The following is a 21,175-nucleotide window of genomic DNA, read 5'->3' on the forward strand; positions in this document are numbered from 1 at the left end:
GAAAGAGTATTAAGTAAGGACCGAGGGACTGGTTCTTAGTGGACCCGTCCGCTGATTCTTGAGGGAAACAGTATTAAGTAAGGACCGAGGGACTGGTTCTTAGTGGACCCGTCCACTGATTCTTGAGGGAAACAGTATTAAGTAAGGACTCAGGGACTGGTTCTTAGTGGACCCATTCACTGATTCTTGAGATGTCAGCACACTGGCAGCTCATCTTGAGTTTAGAGCCATCCTGGGTTACATAGTGAGTTCAGCCCAGTCTGGGCTACCTAGTGAGTTCTAGCACAGCTTGCGCTTCAAGTTAATAGTTTGCCTTAGAAAGGAAGAAGAAAAGAAGAAAAGAGAGAACAAAGTGGAAAGAGAGAACACATACACATATACACATACATATACACATATACACATACATATATATATATACTCACATACACATATATGAACACACATACATATATACACATAGACATATATGGACCCACACATATACATACATACACATACACTCACATACACACATATGTGCATACATACACACACATATACTCATACACATATACATACACACATACACATATGAACATACATACATATATGCACACATGTACACACATACATATATATACTCACATATACACATACACAAATATACACACATACAAACACACACCGAAACACGTACACACGCCATTTATAATCACGGCAATGTTCAAACTGCACAGAGGTAAATTTCCCTCATCTCAGCACAGGGAACATGTTAGTAGTATAAGTTATCTTGCACCGATATCTCCATTTTCTCTTTCATGTTTCTGTAGAGAGATAATGGTTTTGTAAATGTGAAAAGCCTTCAGTGGGGCTGGAGAGGAAGCTCTGCCTGGTCCTAGTACTGTCTGGTTAAGAACTAAAACAGAAAGCTTTCTGGTGAATCATGCTGCTAAGCACTGCTGGCTTCTGCCTCAAGATTAGATGGACTTGAAGTTTGATTTTATGGCTTCTGTTGCTGTGAAGGTAGGAAGATAACATCCTAGCAAAACATAGTTTGGAAAGTGCCGGATGGTCATGGTCATGTGGAAAGTTAGTTTTCAAAAAGAGTCGTTCAAGGCAGATTACGGTGTTGTTTTGTCCGTTGAAGTATCTAGATAGGAAACTAGTCCATATTTGGTGACCTAACAATGAGCAGACAAGATGATACATATTCAGATTCTCAGAGTCAGGCCTTTGAGTTGCTCCTTGGTGGGAGAAGGCAACAACAATAGCTTGAGTTCAGGGAGGAAGAGGATTAATGGCTGAGAACTACAACTGGGACTCAGAAGAGAGGCGGCGGAGGATGACCATGAGGCTATGCTGATGCTTGGTCCGAACCTCAAGAAAGCAGATGCTTTCTGCTAAGCCAAGCCAAGTGAATATTCTAAGCAGAAAAAAAAAATCAAGAAAAGAAAAGCTTTGGGGTCTTTGGAACAGTAAGTTTTCATTCATCAGGCTGAGGCATAGGCTGTGTGTTGAGGGTGACAGACTAGAAAAGACAGGTCTGGGAGAGAGGAAGGGACCCTACTCTCAGAGAAGCGGGGATTTGGGGTAATGATGAAGCCAAGCCTGCACGAGCCAGGTAAGAGGCAGCTGAAAAGGGATGGGGTATGCATGGGAAGGAGCATGCAAACTGAGGGTTCGGGAATTGCTTCTTGGAGAGCTATGGAAGACAAAGGAGTGTCAGATGAGAGACAGTGATGCTGTGTTGAGAGAGAAGTGGGAGAGAATGGAGATGTGTGCTTTCTCCAGGGGCTGCACTGAGAAGAAAAACAAGGAAGCCCATGTTTTCCCCTTCACCTGGGCAAGCAGTATGGTGTGTTCAACCTAAGTCTCAGTGAGAAGAGGAGAGGGATGGGACTCCAAGAGAAAACAGGTGGCTAGAGCAGCAGGGCTGGGTGGTGAGTGGGGGAACCAACATGGCGGCCATGGTCCCCGCCACAACCCCTGTCCCTGGGAGATGGAGTTTACTAAGAGGAGTCTGAAAGCTATTCCTGGGAATGTCTTTCTTGAGATAGCTCAGGCTGACTGGGATTATAAACTTCCCCACAGCCAAAGTCCCTGATGATAGACTGCTTCTTACACCCTTCCTATGCAGATCTCCAGATGCCCCCCCCCTCTCTCGTTTACACCAACTTTCCTTGACTCGCTTCTCTTCTACTGTCTCTCCTGCTTTTGTTACACAGTTTAGTTGGACTGGCTTGATGAGTGTGACATCATTGTTGACCTACGGGAAGGGCCACTGTCATCAGGAGTCAACACTATCACCAAGAAAGGGTTAAACAATCTTTTCAATTATTTATTTATTTGTTAGTTCATTTGAGCAGTGCTAGATCTCAAACTCACAACTCCCCATATGCTAGGCAAATGCTTTATTATTCATACCACAAGGTCTCAATATTTATTTATGTTAGACATTTATGATCATTGCCGATTGTTGAGGGAACTTGTCTAAGTCCTGATATTATGACCTTGAGTCGTTCCAAGCACAAAAATGTATAGTTGCAGCATGATGTCATTAGTATTTTCTTTCTATTTTTTTCTTTGTACTGGCTCAAGTGCCACTCATAAATCTCTTGGTAACTGCCTAGGGTCCTAGGGCTGGAGACTGGCCACTCCTGGCATTGCGATTAGAGTCACTTAATACCTAAGGTAGTTACTAATGTTTGGCAACAAAGGCTTCTTTAGGCCTCCTGTGTCCTGGGACCCAGGGTGAGGGTACAGTCAGGGTACCTCATTTCTCTGTGTTATACTGTGGTGAAGAGAAGCACTGAGAACTAGGTGCATCCATGGGACACCACTGGAAGTACAAGACTTCTGTCTACAACCAACGCCGGTACAGTTGTGAACATGTAATCTCTTTAAAGCAAAGCTATTTTATGGTCCTAACTTTAAGATTAAAATAATGCGTCTTTTGGGATGTGTTTACAAACAGTAGTCAGTGGGTAGAGAGGCTGGTGGGTTTGACTAATGAAGTGAGGGAGTCTTGCATTTCAGTTGGAAACATATCCCTGGAATGCCAAAAATATTTATTGTGAAGTCTGACTTCTGTTTGCCATTGGTAGCATGGTCACTGAGCATCTTATTCAGAGGGGAACTGGGGCTAGGGGGCTTGACTCATGTGTATCCCAGAAGGCCTTTCTTGTTAAATTACATTGTTTAGGAAGAAGCTCCCCTGGCATAGTTGTAAACTTGATCTCCCCACACTTGGGCATTCTAGTTTATCTGTGAGCCTGTGGTTTACAGCCATCTCAGTTTCCCTCTCTCCATAGCAGAAAGCACCAGGACATTTCTGGCTCCACAGGTAGGGAGCAAAGGGGGTTGGAGTTTCTTCTAGGAATGCTGATTCTAGCTGGGCTACTGCTGTCCGCCAGCAGACAGCAAGTCTCCCGGACTCCCGCTGCCATTCATCCAGCGTCGCGCAGAAGCCCAGCTGCCGTGTCTGCCGGGAGGGGCTGCCAAGTGCCCTGCCTACTGGCTGCTTCCCGAGAGTCCCTGCCACTCCACATACAAACACATCCACACACGCTCTGCCTTGATCACACACCGCGCCACTCGATCATTCGAGCACATTCCTTCCTTCCGTCTTACTGTCTCAGCCCTTGACTTCTACAAACCCATGGAACATTTCTGGAAAGACGCTCTTGAACCAGCAGGGTAGGATCGGTTTTTGATTTCTCTCTTTCTGTAGCTTGAGCGATTTGAGAAAGCAACTTACCTTTCTGCCTAGTGTCTATATCCTAGCTGGAGAAGGAGGCTAGGCTGTTTTTCTATGGGGGGAAATCTGTGCGGCTTTTTTTTTTTTCTTTCTCGCTTTCTGGACTTGTAGGATTCTCTGTGCCATTTATATATAATTTGGCAGGCTCAGATTTTTTTTAAAGAGCCTCATCTGAAGTGCTTGCTTTTGCATGTGTTTTTTAAAAAGGCATTTGAAAATTGAAAGTGTGATTTACAGAAACTAATTCATCCGCGAAAAGATTGCTCTAGAAAGTAATGGTTGCTGGCCATAAAGAGAAATATCTGCGATTCACCTAATGTATTTTTAACCCTTCCTTTGCTGTCACTGATACTTATGGGTACGAAACTCAACTTTGTCTTTAGATTTAAGCCAGTTTAGCTGTGGTTTATCCAAAATTATCTGTTTTTCTAAGAATTAGATAAAGTGTGCTTAGTAGAAAATATTTTTAAAGTGACACGGCAACCTTGACATTTGCATGTGTCAGGTACTCTTCCTGAGTATATGGGCTAGCAATTAAAGTCATATGTTAATGGTTATTTTAGGGGATATCAGGTTGGGGCATATGCAGTTTATTAAGAGAGTATAAACTATCCAAGCTTGTATCATTTTTTTTTAAATTTGCAATAACAGGTGCGTGTGAGCTCAATTAGAGTTTAATTCAATACTGAATTAAAAACTTCTTGTAACCTCTCTGTCATTCAAGTATTAGATTCTGTGTACCCCACGCCAAGGGAACCCAGAGGGTCGGTCCATTTGTAGAATTCAAGAGCTGAAAGGTAGGAGAGCCTTTCAAAGTTTTTGGTTGGAAAGACAAGGTTACTGGATTGCCAGAGCTTTAGTTAAGGACCCCAGGTAATATTTTACGGGAAAACGTCTTAGTCCATGCTTGATTTTCTCAAGTTTTGGTTGCATAACCTGTGGAAGGCAGGGACACCCAAGTGTGCCTAACCGAAGGTTTTTCTGAATCATATTCACATGAGAATTTCTAAAGGAAGCAAATTTGGCACCGGGGTCCAACAAAAACAGAAAAGCCAGGCTGGGCGAATTTGCCATGGCTGTGCTGGAAGTGACACCTTGGGGAGCTTTATTTTTTATTGTTATTATTTTTTTTATTTTTTTTATTTTATTTTATTTTTTATTGCAGACGAGGAAGCTGAAGGTTGGCAGTTTTTTCTTGACTCCAAGTGCAGCTCTTCCTGTACATCTCCTCTGGCCCTAGATGCCTCCTATCTGTGTCCGCTGGTGCTAAATATAGCTGTCTGTGGCTGGCTGCATATGCAATCACACACCCCATCCTATTTGACATATCTTAGTTACAGATACAGTTACTGTCCCTCCAGGGTCATTCTATGCACACACTACAGACTTCAGCCAACAAGAAGACTGAATCAAACAGAAAGGGAGACAAAACAGAGACAGATTGGAGCCTGGCACAGGCACACAGGCAACACATCAGGAAAAGAGAGAGGGAGAGAGAGAGAGAGAGAGAGAGAGAGAGAGAGAGAGAGAGAGAGAGAGAGAGAGAGAGAGAGAGAGAGAGAGAGAGAGAGAGAGAGAGAGAGAGAGACTGCATTTGTTGCAAACCTAGTTTTCTTTTGGGGTGGGGGTGGGGATAGGGGGCGCGGCTGCTGGAGATCCCTCTGCTGCCTTCACCCCCTGCAGCGAAATCCAGCCGCGAAGACCAAGAAAGTTAAGTTCAGGGAAGCTAGCGGTTCTTTGCCGCGCGGTGTGACGTTCCCAGTAGTGCCTGGAAGCTGCAACCCCTGGCCAGCGGCTTCCAACAGGTTTGCGATGTCTAAGAGCAGGGGGAGAGCAGTGTGTAAAGTTGGAGAACCCGGGAGTGGCTGGGGTGCGCTCGGTGGAGCTGGGCCACCTGGACTCTGCCTCTTGGCAGGGGCAGGGGCAGGGGCAACACTCGTGCTAGGGGACTCGCGCTGCACCTCCTCTAATCCCCGGCTCTACTCTTTTTCCAGGTGGCCCATCTGCTGCTGAGCCCTCTGCGGGCGCGGGGAGCCAGTCCGTACCTCGCCGGCTGTCACTGACCATGACCATGACCCTTCACACCAAAGCCTCGGGAATGGCCTTGCTGCACCAGATCCAAGGGAACGAGCTGGAGCCCCTCAACCGCCCGCAGCTCAAGATGCCCATAGAGAGGGCCCTGGGCGAGGTGTACGTGGACAACAGCAAGCCCGCTGTGTTCAACTACCCCGAGGGCGCCGCCTACGAGTTCAACGCCGCCGCTGCCGCTGCCGCCGCCTCCGCTCCGGTCTACGGTCAGTCGGGCATCGCCTACGGCCCCGGGTCCGAGGCGGCCGCCTTCGGTGCCAACAGCCTGGGGGCTTTCCCCCAGCTCAACAGCGTGTCGCCCAGCCCGCTGATGTTGCTGCACCCGCCGCCGCAGCTGTCGCCTTTCCTGCACCCGCACGGCCAGCAGGTGCCCTACTACCTGGAGAACGAGCCCAGCGCCTACGCTATGCGCGACACCGGCCCTCCCGCCTTCTACAGGTAGCCCCGCACCACGTCCGGGTGGCCGCTGAGTCCGGCCTGGCTATGGGAGGGAGCGCACGAGGGGGGTCACCGCGTGGGGGGAATCGCTCCCTCCCACCCCTCGGGGAAGTCAGGAAAAGATTCTTTACGGAGCCCGCCTTCTCTCTATGGCAGCTTTAAAACAACAATAACAACAACAACACAACAACAATATTCTCCGCTCGTAGCTGTCTTGTGGGAGAGGCAGATCCAAACGGCCCCCTGTTCCCTAACAACACAAGAATTGGAAAATAGTCCAAAGAAGTTATTTATGGGGCGAGTAACCCAAAGCTAGTAAATCCCTAGGTCCAGGTGGTCTGTGCTGCTAGCAAGGAATCCCTTTATTATTTAAAGTTGTAGGTGGTGTTTGGAGGCCAGCGGAACTCAGGGGCGATTTGTTAGTCTTTTTGGTTTGTTTGTTTGCTTGCTTGTTTAAATTGTTTCATTGTGTCGGGTTCAAGGTTCTTTCAACTAGCGTTTTGGACTGGAAACAAGCAAGGTTTACTGAAGAAGATAAGCTTTTAGGCAGAGTTGCCTGTGGATCTCTTTCCCTCTCTTCTCCATTCCTGGGTTCTGGATTGAGTTCCGGTTGCTCAGAAATGCGGGTATGGGAGCTTGAATGGGTCTCAACAAGTTCTGATTTCTGGTTGAGTTCGAGTTCGAGCAGATTGCTGGCATCTGACTTCTGACAGCTGGGGATTTATAGGTGTCCCATGTGTTTACAACATACCACCTTGAAGCACCAGCGCAGTACTTCCCCTACAGCTAAGTTTCATGCCTGACCCAGCAGGCAGCGAATGCTCTGGAGTGCCACACTGGGTTAGCTATGACCGTCCCCCTCCAACCCCACGCCAGGCACTCTGTGCAAGAAGTCAGGGCAGTCCTGACACAGGGGAATCCAGCTCACAGAGACTCTTCATGACCTAAGTGACAATTGTTTTGTGTCTTCTGTTTTTGTTTCTCCTAAGAGAGATTTTTTTTTCACTCCCCCCGACCCCCTTCCTCTCATTTCTGCTTCCTTTCTCTAAGGGCCTGCAGAAAGCTTAGGTGGGTGGGTCTGGTAAACACCTGTTAGAATTTCCCAGGGGACAGTAATACACAGGTACAGAGCCTTTGGGAGCGCACAGGCTGCTGAATCAAAACTAGCCCACGGTAGGTTGGCTTTGGCCACTGGCTCAGTGTTCTCTTTCCAGATGTATTTATAGTAGAAGAAATAGGACTAGGGTGCAGCTTGGCCCCAGAAGTCATTGAAGGGTGAAATAAATCATACTGTCTCCCAGCTCACCTTTAGCCCATCCAGGAAACGAAAGTGCCATACAGCAAAGTGGGTCCAGGCCCAGATTTCACATTCAGGATCAACAGTGAACGAAACTCTAAAAAAATAAATAAAATAAATTTTGGAGGTTTAAATTAATCCTCACTTGCTTTAATTCAGGGTTAAGATAGAAAAGGCTAATAATTTATTCTCTCGATCCCCAGTGGCTCCCCCGCACCCCCCGCCCCAGAACGGAAGGAACAAAATATAGCGATTAAGACTAATTCATACTTTAAAAATTTCTTGCTGTTAAGGATGATATTGGTAGAATGTGAATCCCATAACCTTATGATGGAGTTCCCAAAGTATTTTCTTTTCCATTTAATTTTCAGTTCTTTTTTTGCAAATTAATGCCAGTGCATTTCAATGGGAGCTAATGAGGCTGCTCCTTGGCGGGTTATTTACTGCCTTGCTAATAATTACAAAGTGAACACGGGAAAATAAAAAGAGATCACATTTTATTCAACACCGCTTAGCATCAAAGAATCTCACCAGATATACCCCATCTTAAACTTTTAGGCCAGGTGATCTTCTCCCTCCCACCCCCCAAATAAACTCCAACAATGAAAAGAGTTTCTTAAAATAAAAATTACACACAAGTGGAATTCTGGGTGGAAATTTAGTTTTAAAATGATTTTCTTATTTGGCTTCTTACTCAAGGCGAAAGGGAAGTATCTACGGCGCCAGTGTTTCAAATGGATGTTTTATGGTAGTTTTTTTCCTCTTTTTCTTTTTCGAATAACCCTGGATTTTAAAAAAAGTAAATAATTGAACAGGCTCTTTAAAACAACAACAACAACAACTTTACTCTTCCTAAGTACGTTTCAGTCGTTCGGGGGCTGAAAACTGTGCTTTTCAAAATTGCTTCTCACAATCCAGTAAATGATGGAGTCACTTTACCAAGCCTAAGTTTTAAAAATGGAACAAAGCCTAAAAGAATAATGTCTCAGAGTACATGACTGTGCAGTCAGGGCAGGTTCTCACTTTTGGAGTCTATGGGTGCTAGACTGGTGAAACATCGTCTTTACTGTGGGTCAGCGTCAAAGAAGTTTGAAAGACATAGGCCTAAAATATATTTAGGAGAAAAACATTTAGGTAAGTCACTGTAGTTTTGTTTGTATAAACAAAAAACCTAACTTGTCCCTCTTCATTTTATTTTTCCCATATATGTTGCCTTGGTGTCTGTGGGCCAGTAAGACCAAAATTTATTATTTCTGATGGTGAAATAGGGCTGCTTTGTGAGTCCTTTATGAGTACACATCCCAGTGGGCCATAGGGATCTTCAGGGAATTTGGGTGTAGCTTGATTTACTTGGCATCTACATGCTGTGGCTACTTTTTCCACTGGCCACACAATGCAGCCATATTTAGGTATGAGGAGATGCAGCAGGTAAAATAGCTTGGGGAGTGTAATTAAGTGAGAAACACTGGCCCTTGTCGAGGTAATTTGGGAAGGAGACATGATCTGTTGGTAATCAACAAGCTGTGGTTTTTACGTAGGTTGTATCTTACTGAGAATTTCACAGAAATCATTTTATTCAGAATTCTTAGGGTTTCAGACAACTTTGAGGATTTCAAAAAAAGTTAAAAGTGAACCACTTATGTTCACCTCAGCTTTAAAAAAATTCAACATAGGTGTTTAATGCTGCCTGAGTATTTTAAGTTTAGTCAGTATGTCTAGGTGCTATGTTTCAAATTAGACCAAACCAAACCAAACTTTTACAAGCTGTCCACATAAGCCAATCCCCTGACAATTTGGGTCCCCGTGTCTGTGTAGTCTGGAGAACTACTTTGTCTGTGGTGACCACTGAAGACCACCTCTCAGCTTTGAGGAGGGAGGTCTAGGGAGAGTTGAGGGACTGATAGTCAGGTTTCCCGTGATTCCTCCCGTGCACTTGAATGATTTGCCCCCCCCCCTTTTCTTTTGGCCCTTACATGTTTTAATCATTTAAATTACTGCTAACTACCTGCTACGTTAAATTGGTCTAAGAAGAGGGCAAGGAGCCACACGTTGCTCCAGACAACGTATGCTCGGATGTGAATGGAATCACATCTCTGCATCCCTTCTCTTCTGTGGCCAGCCCCATGTGGCTCATACCGACATGGAGAGAGCTCTCAGGGGGTGATTGCCGCTTATTCCAATCTTATGTTGTGCTTTGTATAACTTGGGTCCCAGTCCCCAGTTTATATATTCATGAAGTTGTGAAATTTATAATTTGAGAGAATTTGGGTTGAGCACTTTTGGTTTCTAAAACATAGAAGGCAGGGGCAGTGGACATCAGAGAGAATGGTGAATAATAGCAGCCTTCCGAGGTTGGCAAGACCATAGGGCTTTGCACATGAGACCGTGCATGCAAAGGCAGTATGTAAGCTACATGAAAATCACATGCTATTCACATTTGAAGAGCTGTTTGTACATTTGTGTGCACTAGAGCAAGAGGAAGGGACACATCCGAGTGGCCAAGAGTTTCTTTATAAACAGAGAGTAGTCGTAACAAGAAATGTTTTTTCCTGCAAGCCAGATCTATTGGTCATCATAAAGAATATGTGTGTCAGAATATCCAAAGTCCAACTGATCATGTGAAAAGTTTTACATGAGGGAATTCTTGGATTTGAATCATGTTTTTACCAACTCCATATTATATACAAGATGAACCCTCTTATATCTTCCCTGTGATTCCAGGGTTCTTTTTAGTGTAATTTTAGAAGGTCCAGGTTGAGAGAGCAGTGTATGGAGTGTCCCCCGCACTTCCAGCTCCGGGAAACCATGAATGGTGAATGGGGAGAAAGAAACAAATTACCTTTTTTTAAAAGAGTGTTGAGTCTCAGATCACTTATTCAGGAAAGGAAGATACAGAATGGCTACTCATGTTTAGAACCAAAATGCATACTCCCAGGTAGATTCTAGATAAATCCAGAAGTACTGCTGTTTGCCGACCAGAGTGAAAGCATATGAGGTTTCGCCAAGAGGAGGCGGTGGCTCATCAAAGCTTCTAAGGAGTCTTATTTTATGGGTTCAGGTCTTGCTGTGAATTGATGGATAGTTTTGTTTTTCAAAGAGCTCACTCTTCATCCTGCCATCTTACTCCGGAGTGTTCAACTGGAGGGTAAGGGAGACACCTTTATGATATGCTTGATCTCAGGATAGGGGAAAAAATAGTTGCTGTGTGCTGTGCCTGAAGAATATTATTAGGAATTCCAGGAATACATTTGCCTTAATCAATAGTGTTCAAAGTGATGCATACTTATCTATATTTGATTAAAATGTGACAATTAGAAAGCTATGTACTCCATTCAAAATGGGCAGAAGTTTATGTAGTTTAATGAAGTAATTTCAAGTGAGTTGGCTTAAACAATGAGGCTGCTCTGACCGTCTATACATGATATAGTTAAGGGCAGCGGTGTCCTGTAATGATAGTGTGGAAGATGGTGGTGATGATGGTGATGGTGGCGATAATACTGGCAGTGAGAGATGAAGTTGATGACAGTAACAATAGTGATGATGATAGTTACAGAACACAAGGCTCGATGTTTTTCTGGATACCATGTAGCATTGGGATGTTTACCCTATACAGACATCAAAAGCTTCTAATATACTTGATTTATTTTATTTGGCTATGATTTAAGAATCAGAAAATTCTAGGGATATTGTTGATAAGATTAATATGTTGTAATTCTCCCAAACATGTATGACTGCTATGTGGAAATGTCAAACTTACTCAAACCACAAACAAACGTGGGGTTCCCATCCTTTAAAATTTTTAGAGGGATACACGTTACTGCAAGTTTGTTTCCAAAGCTTTCCCCCCTAGACTCACTATGGTCATGTGGGCATTTCTCCTCGTCCCCACTAGAATTTTGTACTTTGTGGAGTCCTTACGCATTACACTTAGAAAAACTGATGAGGAAGTTCACTTTGCGCTAGTAAAGTTTGTCAAATAATGTTCAGGAATAGGCATGTTAATGCGAGCCCTTAAAATTCTCAGATTTATTGTTGATCTGGAGAGCGGAGAGGGGCTCTCAGGCTCTTTTCTCTCCTTTGGACGTTGAAGCGCTGTCCTCCCTTGGCTCTGTTTGAGGCCATTCTAGTCCCCTCTTCAGCCTTCCTTCAAGCCCTGATTCCCGAATGTCAGTATGTTTGGGGTCCCAGCAGTGGACCTATTCAGCCCCCGATTCCCGAATGTCAGTATGTTTGGGGGTCCCAGCAGTGGACCTATTCAGCCCCCGATTCCCGAATGTCAGTATGTTTGGGGGTCCCATCAGTGGACCTATTCAGCCCCCGATTCCCGAATGTCAGTATGTTTGGGGGTCCCAGCAGTGGACCTATTCAGCAGGCACCTTAGTTGTTGTTCTTTGCCTCTCTCACAGTTTTTTAAAAACACTTATTCGAAGGCCATAAAAACGAAAGGCAATTATTATAGCTTGGTGTCTCACAACTAAGAATCTCAATCATTAGGTTAAAAGCAGCTGTCTGTGCTCCGCCCGCTTCTTTACCCCATGATCTTTTTTAATTTCCAATCCTTTCTCATATTTTCTTGTTTGCTTTGTTCTATCTTCAAATCAATAAGTAAAAACTCTTGTAGAACTCTGGCTCTTACTTATCAAAATTTTCTTTTCTTTTCATTTCTGTTTTGGCTCCATCGGTTTATGCTCCGACTTCTCCTTCTCCTACTCTTCCTGGCGTATTTCTTTATAGACCTAGTTCATGTGTTACTTTAGCAATATTTGGATCAGGCCTTGAGACTCCTGTCTACCCGTAGGAAATCCGATAGTGTGAGGGGCTATGCCCCTCCTAACTCAGGAGGCCATTAACTAGATAGAGAGTTCCAAAAAGGATCCCCTGCCTCGGCTTTATGGATAGAAGCTTGAAGGAAAATAAGGGAGCAATTTCCACTTAGCAGAATGTCTTGGATAGTTCTTTTATCCCTCTATTTGGATCCCCTGTTCTGATCTGAGAAGAACATGGAGGCCGTATTTTACAATAAATATACTCTTGTGTTTCCAGCCAGTCATAGGGTGGCACTGCCTATAGCAGCCAGAGAATCTTACTGACAGATGTTTCAAATTCAGTTTTTTTTTCCCCTTTGGTGGGGGCACTGTTTATGGCATAGAGATAACTGCAAATGCAGTTAGGGCCATTGTTCTGTGGAATTCTAGAACCATGTGAATTTGTGCAAGGCATTTATGCTAATTTCCTACACCATCAACAACAACAACCCCCCCCCCCATTTCGAAAACAGTTGGAGTGCACCTATGATTCATTTTACTTATGTCATGAAGGTATTTAAATGGTGCTTTGTGGAGAGGCTGTAAAACTTCCTTAATGCTTTGTTGTTGGGAATATAATTGATTTTAATGATCTTTTAGGGAGACAAATTTTTGTTTTAGGAGTAGACTTTAGAGTATTTGTGCCAGGATATTTCCAACAATGTGGAGTAGGAGGATGCATTTCCTAATTTGATGACAAGACACAAGGTAGTTACATTTAGAAGGTGTTTTCTTTAGTCACAGGAAAGGGATTTTGGGGCCCCGGGAAGTCTCATTGGGTTCTAGTAAGCGGGATCTTTGCGCATTGAATGCTCCAAACAGACACGGCATGTAATTTATGTCCACTTCCCTCTACCCCCAACAAGGCTGTGGATATGAGTATGCTGAGAAGCTGTTGGGAGGATGTGGGTTGTGGGGGCTGAAAAACCTAACCTGCAATGCTTTCTGGGAAATTCCATGCAGGAAGGGCTTTTGTGATGTCTTTGGAAGAACGTGGAAAGTCTATGGCTCTCTCCCTCCCTGGAGGATGAGTACATCAGGAAGGATCCAGAGGGCATTCCACGCATAGTCAGCCCGATTCCACACACAGTCAGCTCTCATCATCCATCACAGATTCAGTACTTGAAAACTCACTCACACACTCACTGAAATTTGATCCAAAACCCCAAAAGCCAATCAAGACGATGCTTTCCTGCTGTTTTACTGACCTGTGCAGAGTGACAAAAACTTGAAGTCATCTAAGTATTTTCTTTTCTAAGGTTGAACATGACATACTTTCTTCTTGATTCGTGCTATAAATGTGTCCTTTTGGGGGTCTACTAGTGGCAGAGTGTTGGCATTTTTATCCTTTTTGTTTGTGATGTTTTTACTGTGTGCGATGCCCCTGGGCACAGTGCTGAAGTGCTATCTAGTGTTTCTTAGTGCAAAAGGCTGCCAGAGATGAGCTGTGTTTCGGGATAAGCTATCATCTGGTTGAGTGAGTTTAATGTTAAAGAGTCAACAGTTTACAGTAAATGAAGTGCTTTGAACAGAAACACACATAAAATAAGGTTGTGTATTGCTCTGTTGGTAAACTGTGACCAGAGTCTCCCAGGGAGCCGCCCTGTTTTCCTCTCCCAGGAGCAAGGATTTAGTCCCCATTAACTATGCATTCACAGGGACTTCATAGAAAGTGACTACCAGGAATAGTAAAGGGCATGGTGAAAACATGTGTCTAGGAGCCAGGCAGCCCATTCTCTAGTCTGCCTTGACTCTTGTCTCGCTGGGATCTTTGGCAAGTCACTTAATTGTGTGCCAAGGTATATTCACGTGTAAGATGCCAATCAGAATAGGAACTACATATTTTAGATCTTGTGAGGATTAAGTGAATTCGTAGATATCTAGTGCTCTGGACATGAATTTGTAACATGCCAATGGTTTTGTACTAGTATTTTGTTTATTTCTTTCTCCTTCTCCTACACTTTCTCTCCCTCAGGCCCCACTTTTTCTTCTTTCTTTCTCTCTCTCTCTCTCTTTCTTTCTTTCTTTCTCTCTTCCTTTCCTTTATCTGTTCAACAAGCTCTTACTAAATAACCAAGGCTGCCCTCGAATCCACAGACCCCCTGAATTCTGGAATCGCCAACTCTAGCAACCTTTATTCCTTCTTTGAGAAGAATTTGAGAGCTATCCACCAGCGATGAAGAGAGGGGCTCTTGTGAGGCTTCCAGAGTGTTTGTCCTTCTGATTAATTTGCCTACAAGGAACCAACTTTAATACCCTATTGTGATGAGGAGTTAAAGTTTTCCAACCAGAAGGAAGCAGGAAGCTAGTATTTCTTGAAATGCTTAGGATATGCCAGGTACTACCCTGGCAAAGAACAAAACAAGTTGCAACCTCCAAATAAGTGAGAGTCATTCAGTCGAGAAGGATGAGGGCAAACATGAAATCTGGTACAGTGAAGCAATCTTAGGGATGGAGGGGTGAGTCTGGCGCTGAGCTGAGCCACTTGTGGGAGAAATTGTCACATGCAAGGCAGGGAGGACAGACTTCTGTGACGTGGGGCAAAGGGACACATGTCAGCATCCAGAGAGAATGGGTTGCAGAACCATCTACATTATTAAGAACTTACTCAGACCCGGGCCTTGTTTCAGAGGTTCGAACCATTGCTCTGACACTAAAGCTGGATAGGCAATTAAAGAAAACAAGAAACTGCTCTTTAGGACTTTTCTGCTGGGTAGTCCTCTGCTTTGAAGTTTCCTTGGGTGTCTCTGTGACTGCTCTCACCCGCTTTCTGGTCATTTCATATGCATGAACTTTCTAGAACAGTTTTACATATGGAGACATGGAGGTGCTGGAATGGTCCCTGGTGGCCTCCAAGGTTTTGTTACATTTGAAACTCTGAACTGAACTCTTGACTGACTCCCCATTGGTCCACACCCTCGTCAGGTGTGGATGCCCAAGGCAGGGTCAAGAGGGCCCAGAGGACAAAAATGACTGCGGCAGTCCTTTTTATTTCTCCTCTTTCCAGAATGAAGTGGAGGTGGGCAGTTGCAGTTGATGTAGACACAAAGAAGAATGGAAAAAATGTGAACTTTCACCATAGGATATGAGATGAAATTAGGCCACTGATACAAGCCCACATGCATGTTAATGATCTTGTTTGATCTGAATTTTGCTCCGTGCTTAGATAGGTTAAGGTGATTTAGGGTCTCGTATCTCCAGCCAGCAGAGTTCTCTTTCTTTTAGGCTTCTCAGAGAGTTACTATAGCATTAGGCTGTTAGCAGCAGATCTAACCACTAGAACAGCAGATCTCAACCTGAAGATTGGGACCCGTTTGGAGATGAGTGAGCCTTTCACAGGGATTTGCATATCAGACATCGTGTATATCAGATATTTCCATTTCGATTCTTAATGGTAGCAAAATTACAGTTATGAAGTGGCAACAAAATAAATTTTATGGGTGGGGGTCACCACAACATGAAGGTCTCAGTATTAGGAAGGTTGAGAGTCACTGTTCTAGAACCTGCAACCGAATTCATATTGGTGCAAGTGGTTGGCTGCATAACAAAATCTAGTTGCACATCTGGAAAATTCCTGATTTCAAAGCCTTTTATTTTGTTGTTGTTTTAAATAAAAATCACTTCCTTGCAATGAACTCACAGATAAAATGATCACACAGCTAGATTACAGTTGCTTCTCAAGCAGCCATTTTGCCTCTTCCAAACTCTACCCATCTCTGTGAACTTCTGCACAGCGGGATGGGCCATTCTGAAGCCACGGAGCTCTGATTAGGGTTTTACACTCTCACTACCCATGACATTTTTATGTACTTATCTGCAACAATGGAAAAAAATCTGGCTCAGTTAACTAGAAAAATAATTAGTTTCATATCCCCCTTCACAAGGCCCTTTTCCTACATTCTATCCTCCCTTGGCACCTGATATTGTCCCTGCTTAGTCTCCCTCCTCAATGTTGTAATGTACCCACACTTACAAGTCTTTAATACACTGGAGGACTCGCTTTCATCCTCCTGTCATGAAATACTTGAAAAATTAGCAATGTGCTTGGAATGTGTGATATTCTTGGTGTCTCTCCCCTTCTAATTTTGTTTTTGTTTTAAATGACTAATTTGTCAAAAGGGAAGGGATGCTAAGAGCATGTGCCTTGACACTTCAGCCCTGCACTCTGTCTGCTAAGGCTGTTTTTCTATATTGCTCAATCCTCAAGCCTGCTTCCTTCTTAGCCATGATGTCTAGAAGCAAGACTTTGAAATCTTAGAGATATGTATACATGCCTCTCCTTGGATGTTTTCTTCAGTGTCCACATTGCTTTTATCACTATGTAGTTAGTATTTCTTTAAAAAAATTTTTTTAAATTAATTTTTGAGAAACTCATGTAGTGTATTTTGATCATACTTACCTTACACCAACTCCTCTCAGATCCACCTATCACTCATAACCACTCCCAACTTCACATTCTTGTTTATTTTTAAATAGTCCTCCAGCCCCAATTTGTACTGCCCATATACTCATGGGTGTGGGTCCGTCTATAGCAATGTGGTTGATCTACCTGCCAGGAACTGTATCCTTAAAGAAAACTGACTCTTCCTCTCCCAAGACCTATCAGCTGTTAATATCTAGGGGCAAGGGCTTGGGAGTCCCTTCCTCCTCCGTGCTGGGATGTGGACTGTCTTGATCCTATGCAGGTCTTATATTGGTAGTCATGTCTGCTGTGAGCTCATCAGCATAGTAGTCCTGTCATATCCTAAGGATATGTTTTGGTCTGCTCCTCCCAGACCTGTGGCTCTTAGAACCTTTCTGGTACCTCTTCTATGATGGTCACTGAGCCTCGGAGAGAGGGATCCATTTCAGCACTCTGTGAACATGTATTTTCTGTACTTTGGATGGTGGTGTGTTTCTGTGCTAAGCATTATCTACTGCACAAAGAAATGTCTTTGATGAAGTCTAAGAACAGCTGATCTATGGGTAGAGAGCTAGGAATTTAGAGAGCAGTATGCCACTGTGTCCATTTGGCTGAATGATAATGGGTTCACTCCTAGGGTCAACTCTCCCTGACCATGGGTTCTTGGCCTGTAAAGTGCCAGGCATGTTTGTGGAGCAGGTCTTCGATACAACCGGAAGGCAGTTGATTATCTTCATAATGTTTGTGCCCCTATTACACCTATGGGGATATCCTGCTGTTTGGTTGTTACTGTACCCCAGAGGGCTCACAGGTAGATAAGGACTATATTTCTTGGTTATCAGGATCTAGACTTAGGTAACAAGGGCTTGTTACCTGATCTCCAGCCTTGGACTCCCTGGTTATTGTTGCTGGTGCTTAGGAAATGGGATTGGTGAAATCAAACCAGCTCCCCCCACCCCAATTTATCAAATTCAGTCTTCTTTTAAGAAGTCTGTGTTTGATAGGAAATGGCTAGCAAAGTCATCCAGGGACTCAGAGACTTCCAGAAAATCCATTCTCTTGAGATTTTATATTGACCAACTGTGATTGACATAAAGGTGGTGCCGGTCACTTTATTGTATGCCCTTAAACACACAGACATGACAGTTCATCTCTGATGTCTCGTGTGCCACCATCTGCTTTCTTCATACATGGCTGGTCCTCCTTTACTGCTGTTGGGGATTCTGCTCTCTCTAGTTCAGATTTTATTAAATAATCTTTTAGCTTGCTGCCGGAATACCTAATTCCTGGCTTGCCTATCGGCTCTGCTTCTTCCCTGGCCTAATGGCCCCTGGTGCTTTCTCAGTGGTCACAGACTGCATTCAAACTCTGACCAGTCTCTGGAGATCCCTCCAAGAAGCACTTGTCCAGAGCCATGCACACCTTGACTCCTCTTTGTTAGGACCACGCCACTGGGATGTCAGGGCTCAGCTCAAATGCTGCCTCCGTCTGGCGTGTTTTATAGTGTCTGTTGTATGCATTTTGGCCTTTTTGTTATGGTCACCATGAGATTTCTTTTGATTGTAAAGATATTGGTCACTTCTATCTGTTCAATAGTTTGTATTATTGATAGAAGTAATTTCATCAGTTTTTGTTAATTAACTTACCAATTTATTCATCCAACAAGCTCCACTGGATTTTGATCAGGTCCTGGATCCTATAGCAGAGATCTTACACATTCTTCTCAAGGAGTTTATAGTCAAGGAGACAGATAAGAGTCTATGAAGAAATGATAGTGGACCAGGAGTTGTGTTCAAGAAGAAACCACTAGAGGCGCTATGGAGAACATTTGACAAAGTAGCCGGTCCGAGTTGACTGAGACAGAGGTCACAGAGGGTTTGACTGAGCCAGGGATGCTCGCTCACCTGGGAGTTTTGAAGAATGAGATGCAGGCACATGTAGGAGCTGGGCAGGGTCGCAAGCGCATGCTGAGCTTGGCTTGCTCAGGCAGTATATTCTTGCAACCCCTTATTGTAGAAATGCAAATACTCAGAGAGCCAAAAAACTGTTGCACTAAAAAAAAAAAAAAGGTAAATTATTAAGAATCAGACAGATAAATAAAAATACCAACAAGCTTGTATGCTTGGGGAGCTTCGAGCTCAGTGGACTAAGCACCTTGTTGGTAACTTTACAAGGTTGATCTTGTTTAGTTTTTATGCCAGACCTTATAGCCAGTACGATTATTATACTCATTTATGGATAATGAAACTAAACCTCAGAGAGGGGAGGTTGAGGTTACAGGGCCAGAGCTAGTGGACCAGGGATTCAAACTCTAGAAAACGAAGCTGAAACTTTAAACAGGCAGAATGCTCGGTGGGAAAAGTGCGGTGGTATGCCTCCTGCAGCTGGTCTGCTGGAGTGTGGCAATTCTTTCTATCTCTCAGTTGTGACTAAGCTTTAATCTTTGACTCTGTCCTGGAGCTGCTGCTTTCTGCTTTATGGGAAATGGCTGTTTTTATGATGCTTACTAAACGTGTGTTTAAACAATTTCCCATTAAGTAGGGGCATGCTTTCTCTTCTAATCTCAGAAAGAGCTATTAAATGTTATCCTCTCAACGTTTGCTGATAGACGCCTTATTAATTCCTTTGCATGTGAACCCAATCTTAGCATTTAAAAGTGGGTTGGAATTAAAGTGTTCATTTGGTCCAACCTTCTGTTGCCCATGTTTATAGGTTTATAGGGTTGTAAAGTCGAGTGTTTTTAATCCATAGAAGAGGCTAGACTTGCTGTTCTTTTATTCTTTGCTTTTGCAGAGAGGAGACTACAGATTATCTGCATTTTAACCTAAAGAGAGACCTCAGACATGACTTCTCTCTATGCTTTCTGAAGTCCAGAGAGGTGAAATGACTTTCTCCAGGTTCTCTGGCTGGGAGAGCAGAGTCCTCCCAGGGCTGGGTAGAATGACTCCTGTCTACCCCATCACACTTTTAATACACAGAAGCACAATCAGTCCCTGTTCGTCCAGGGGACACCATGTCCACCTAATTGTCGTAGTGCAGGCATTTGCAGTGGAAGCCCAACAGCAACAAAGTGGAATGAGGGGAGGCTTGATTCTTGTTGCTAAGAGATTAACATGATGGCTAAGGCAGGGGCTCTGGCTGCACCTGCCCAGACTGTCCATTTGTTTAATTGATACACGGTCTATGCGGAAGACACTAACCTCTGTTTGGAGGTCAGTTCCACTCCATGGTAGAGACTGTCTCCCGTACTTAACTTTAGATTATCTTCTATCGGTCCTAATTACTGTATCTTGTTTACTTTTGATTGAATATTCCCTTTCTTGTTTTTCTTAATTTTTTTTTGTTGTTGTTTCCAAAGCTTAATGTTAGGGATTACCTTGCCAGATTTCTCTAGAGCCTCATCCTGACTCTCTTCAGATTTCAAAAGCAGTTGGATGTGATTTTAGCTGTGCTCTTACCAATGCAAAAATGAAACCTGTGTCAGTTCGTTTTAGTAATGGCGAAACTAAAGAAAGCCAAGTTATTTCTGTTGAAAAATCACGTGTCTTCTCAGAGACTAATTGCTAAGCCTAGCACCGATTTTGTACTGTTTACTATTAAAAATTTTTCCCTCTGCGGTTGAATATTGTCCCAGGAAATGAAATGTAAGTTTAATAAGAACAACAATAGCTGGGGACACATGTTAGGTGTATAATTAATGTTCCTGATAAATGTTTAACACATTTATTATAGCTGGTGGGCTATAACTGCATAACAAAATGACAGCTTGTTCTGTGGAAATATATATTTACCAAGATAGGCTCTAGAATCAAGAAAGCAAACAACATTTTTTCTCCACTTTAACATTTTTAACGAGTTAAGGAATTATTAGAACTGTCAATTAAAGTATTTGAAAGGGCTTCGGCAATCATTTTATATTTCATAACACTCTAAGAAGAGCAAGTAGGAATTAAATATTCTCTGATTATCATTTTATGTCCTCTCTATATAAAAGCAAGATTATGTGAAGGAGGAGGACATATATGGATTTCTAAAGGATGGTTTTCATGGTTCCATTTTCTTTTGTGAACAATTGTAGATCAACAAGTGTGTTCTCCTGTTTTGAAAAACTACTGTCACTATCATTGCCGTAACGTGACTTCCACTAAGGGAGCAATGCTATTCCTGGGCTATTCTGAGAGGTGCTTGCCTACCATACTGCAGTCTAAGGGTTCCTTGGACACAAGTGATACTGTGTGTAAGAATGTCAGGTCAATGACAAATTATAAGTCAGTACTTCATGGAAAATGATTATTTTAATGTTGAAGTCAAAGTCTCTCTGTCTCCCTCTGTCTCTCTGTCTCTCTCTCTCTGTCTCTCTCCTTCCTTTCTCCTCTTCCCTCCCCTCCTCTCCCCTCCCCTCCCCT

At 43.5% G+C, this 21,175-nt stretch overlaps 1 protein-coding gene across 4 annotated transcripts in view; it reads left to right on the forward strand.

Annotated features, from left to right (window-relative positions):
* Nucleotides 1-21,175, forward strand: part of Esr1 (estrogen receptor 1) — a 381,713-nt gene that overhangs the window by 107,662 nt on the left and 252,876 nt on the right. Inside the window, exons 1-2 of one of the 4 annotated variants that reach the window (XM_031354128.1) lie at nucleotides 2,797-2,857; nucleotides 5,734-6,265. In XM_031354128.1, the coding sequence (XP_031209988.1) occupies nucleotides 5,805-6,265 (461 nt within the window). In that variant the 5' untranslated portion in view covers nucleotides 2,797-2,857; nucleotides 5,734-5,804. Of the gene's footprint in view, nucleotides 1-2,796; nucleotides 2,858-3,533; nucleotides 3,679-5,427; nucleotides 5,545-5,733; nucleotides 6,266-21,175 lie in introns of those variants that run through there. The other 3 variants (XM_031354126.1, XM_031354127.1, XM_031354125.1) reach the window with 3 other exon arrangements.

Source organism: Mastomys coucha, unplaced genomic scaffold (assembly GCF_008632895.1).
Source record: "Mastomys coucha isolate ucsf_1 unplaced genomic scaffold, UCSF_Mcou_1 pScaffold5, whole genome shotgun sequence".
In the NCBI taxonomy this organism is placed as follows: domain Eukaryota; kingdom Metazoa; phylum Chordata; class Mammalia; order Rodentia; family Muridae; genus Mastomys; species Mastomys coucha.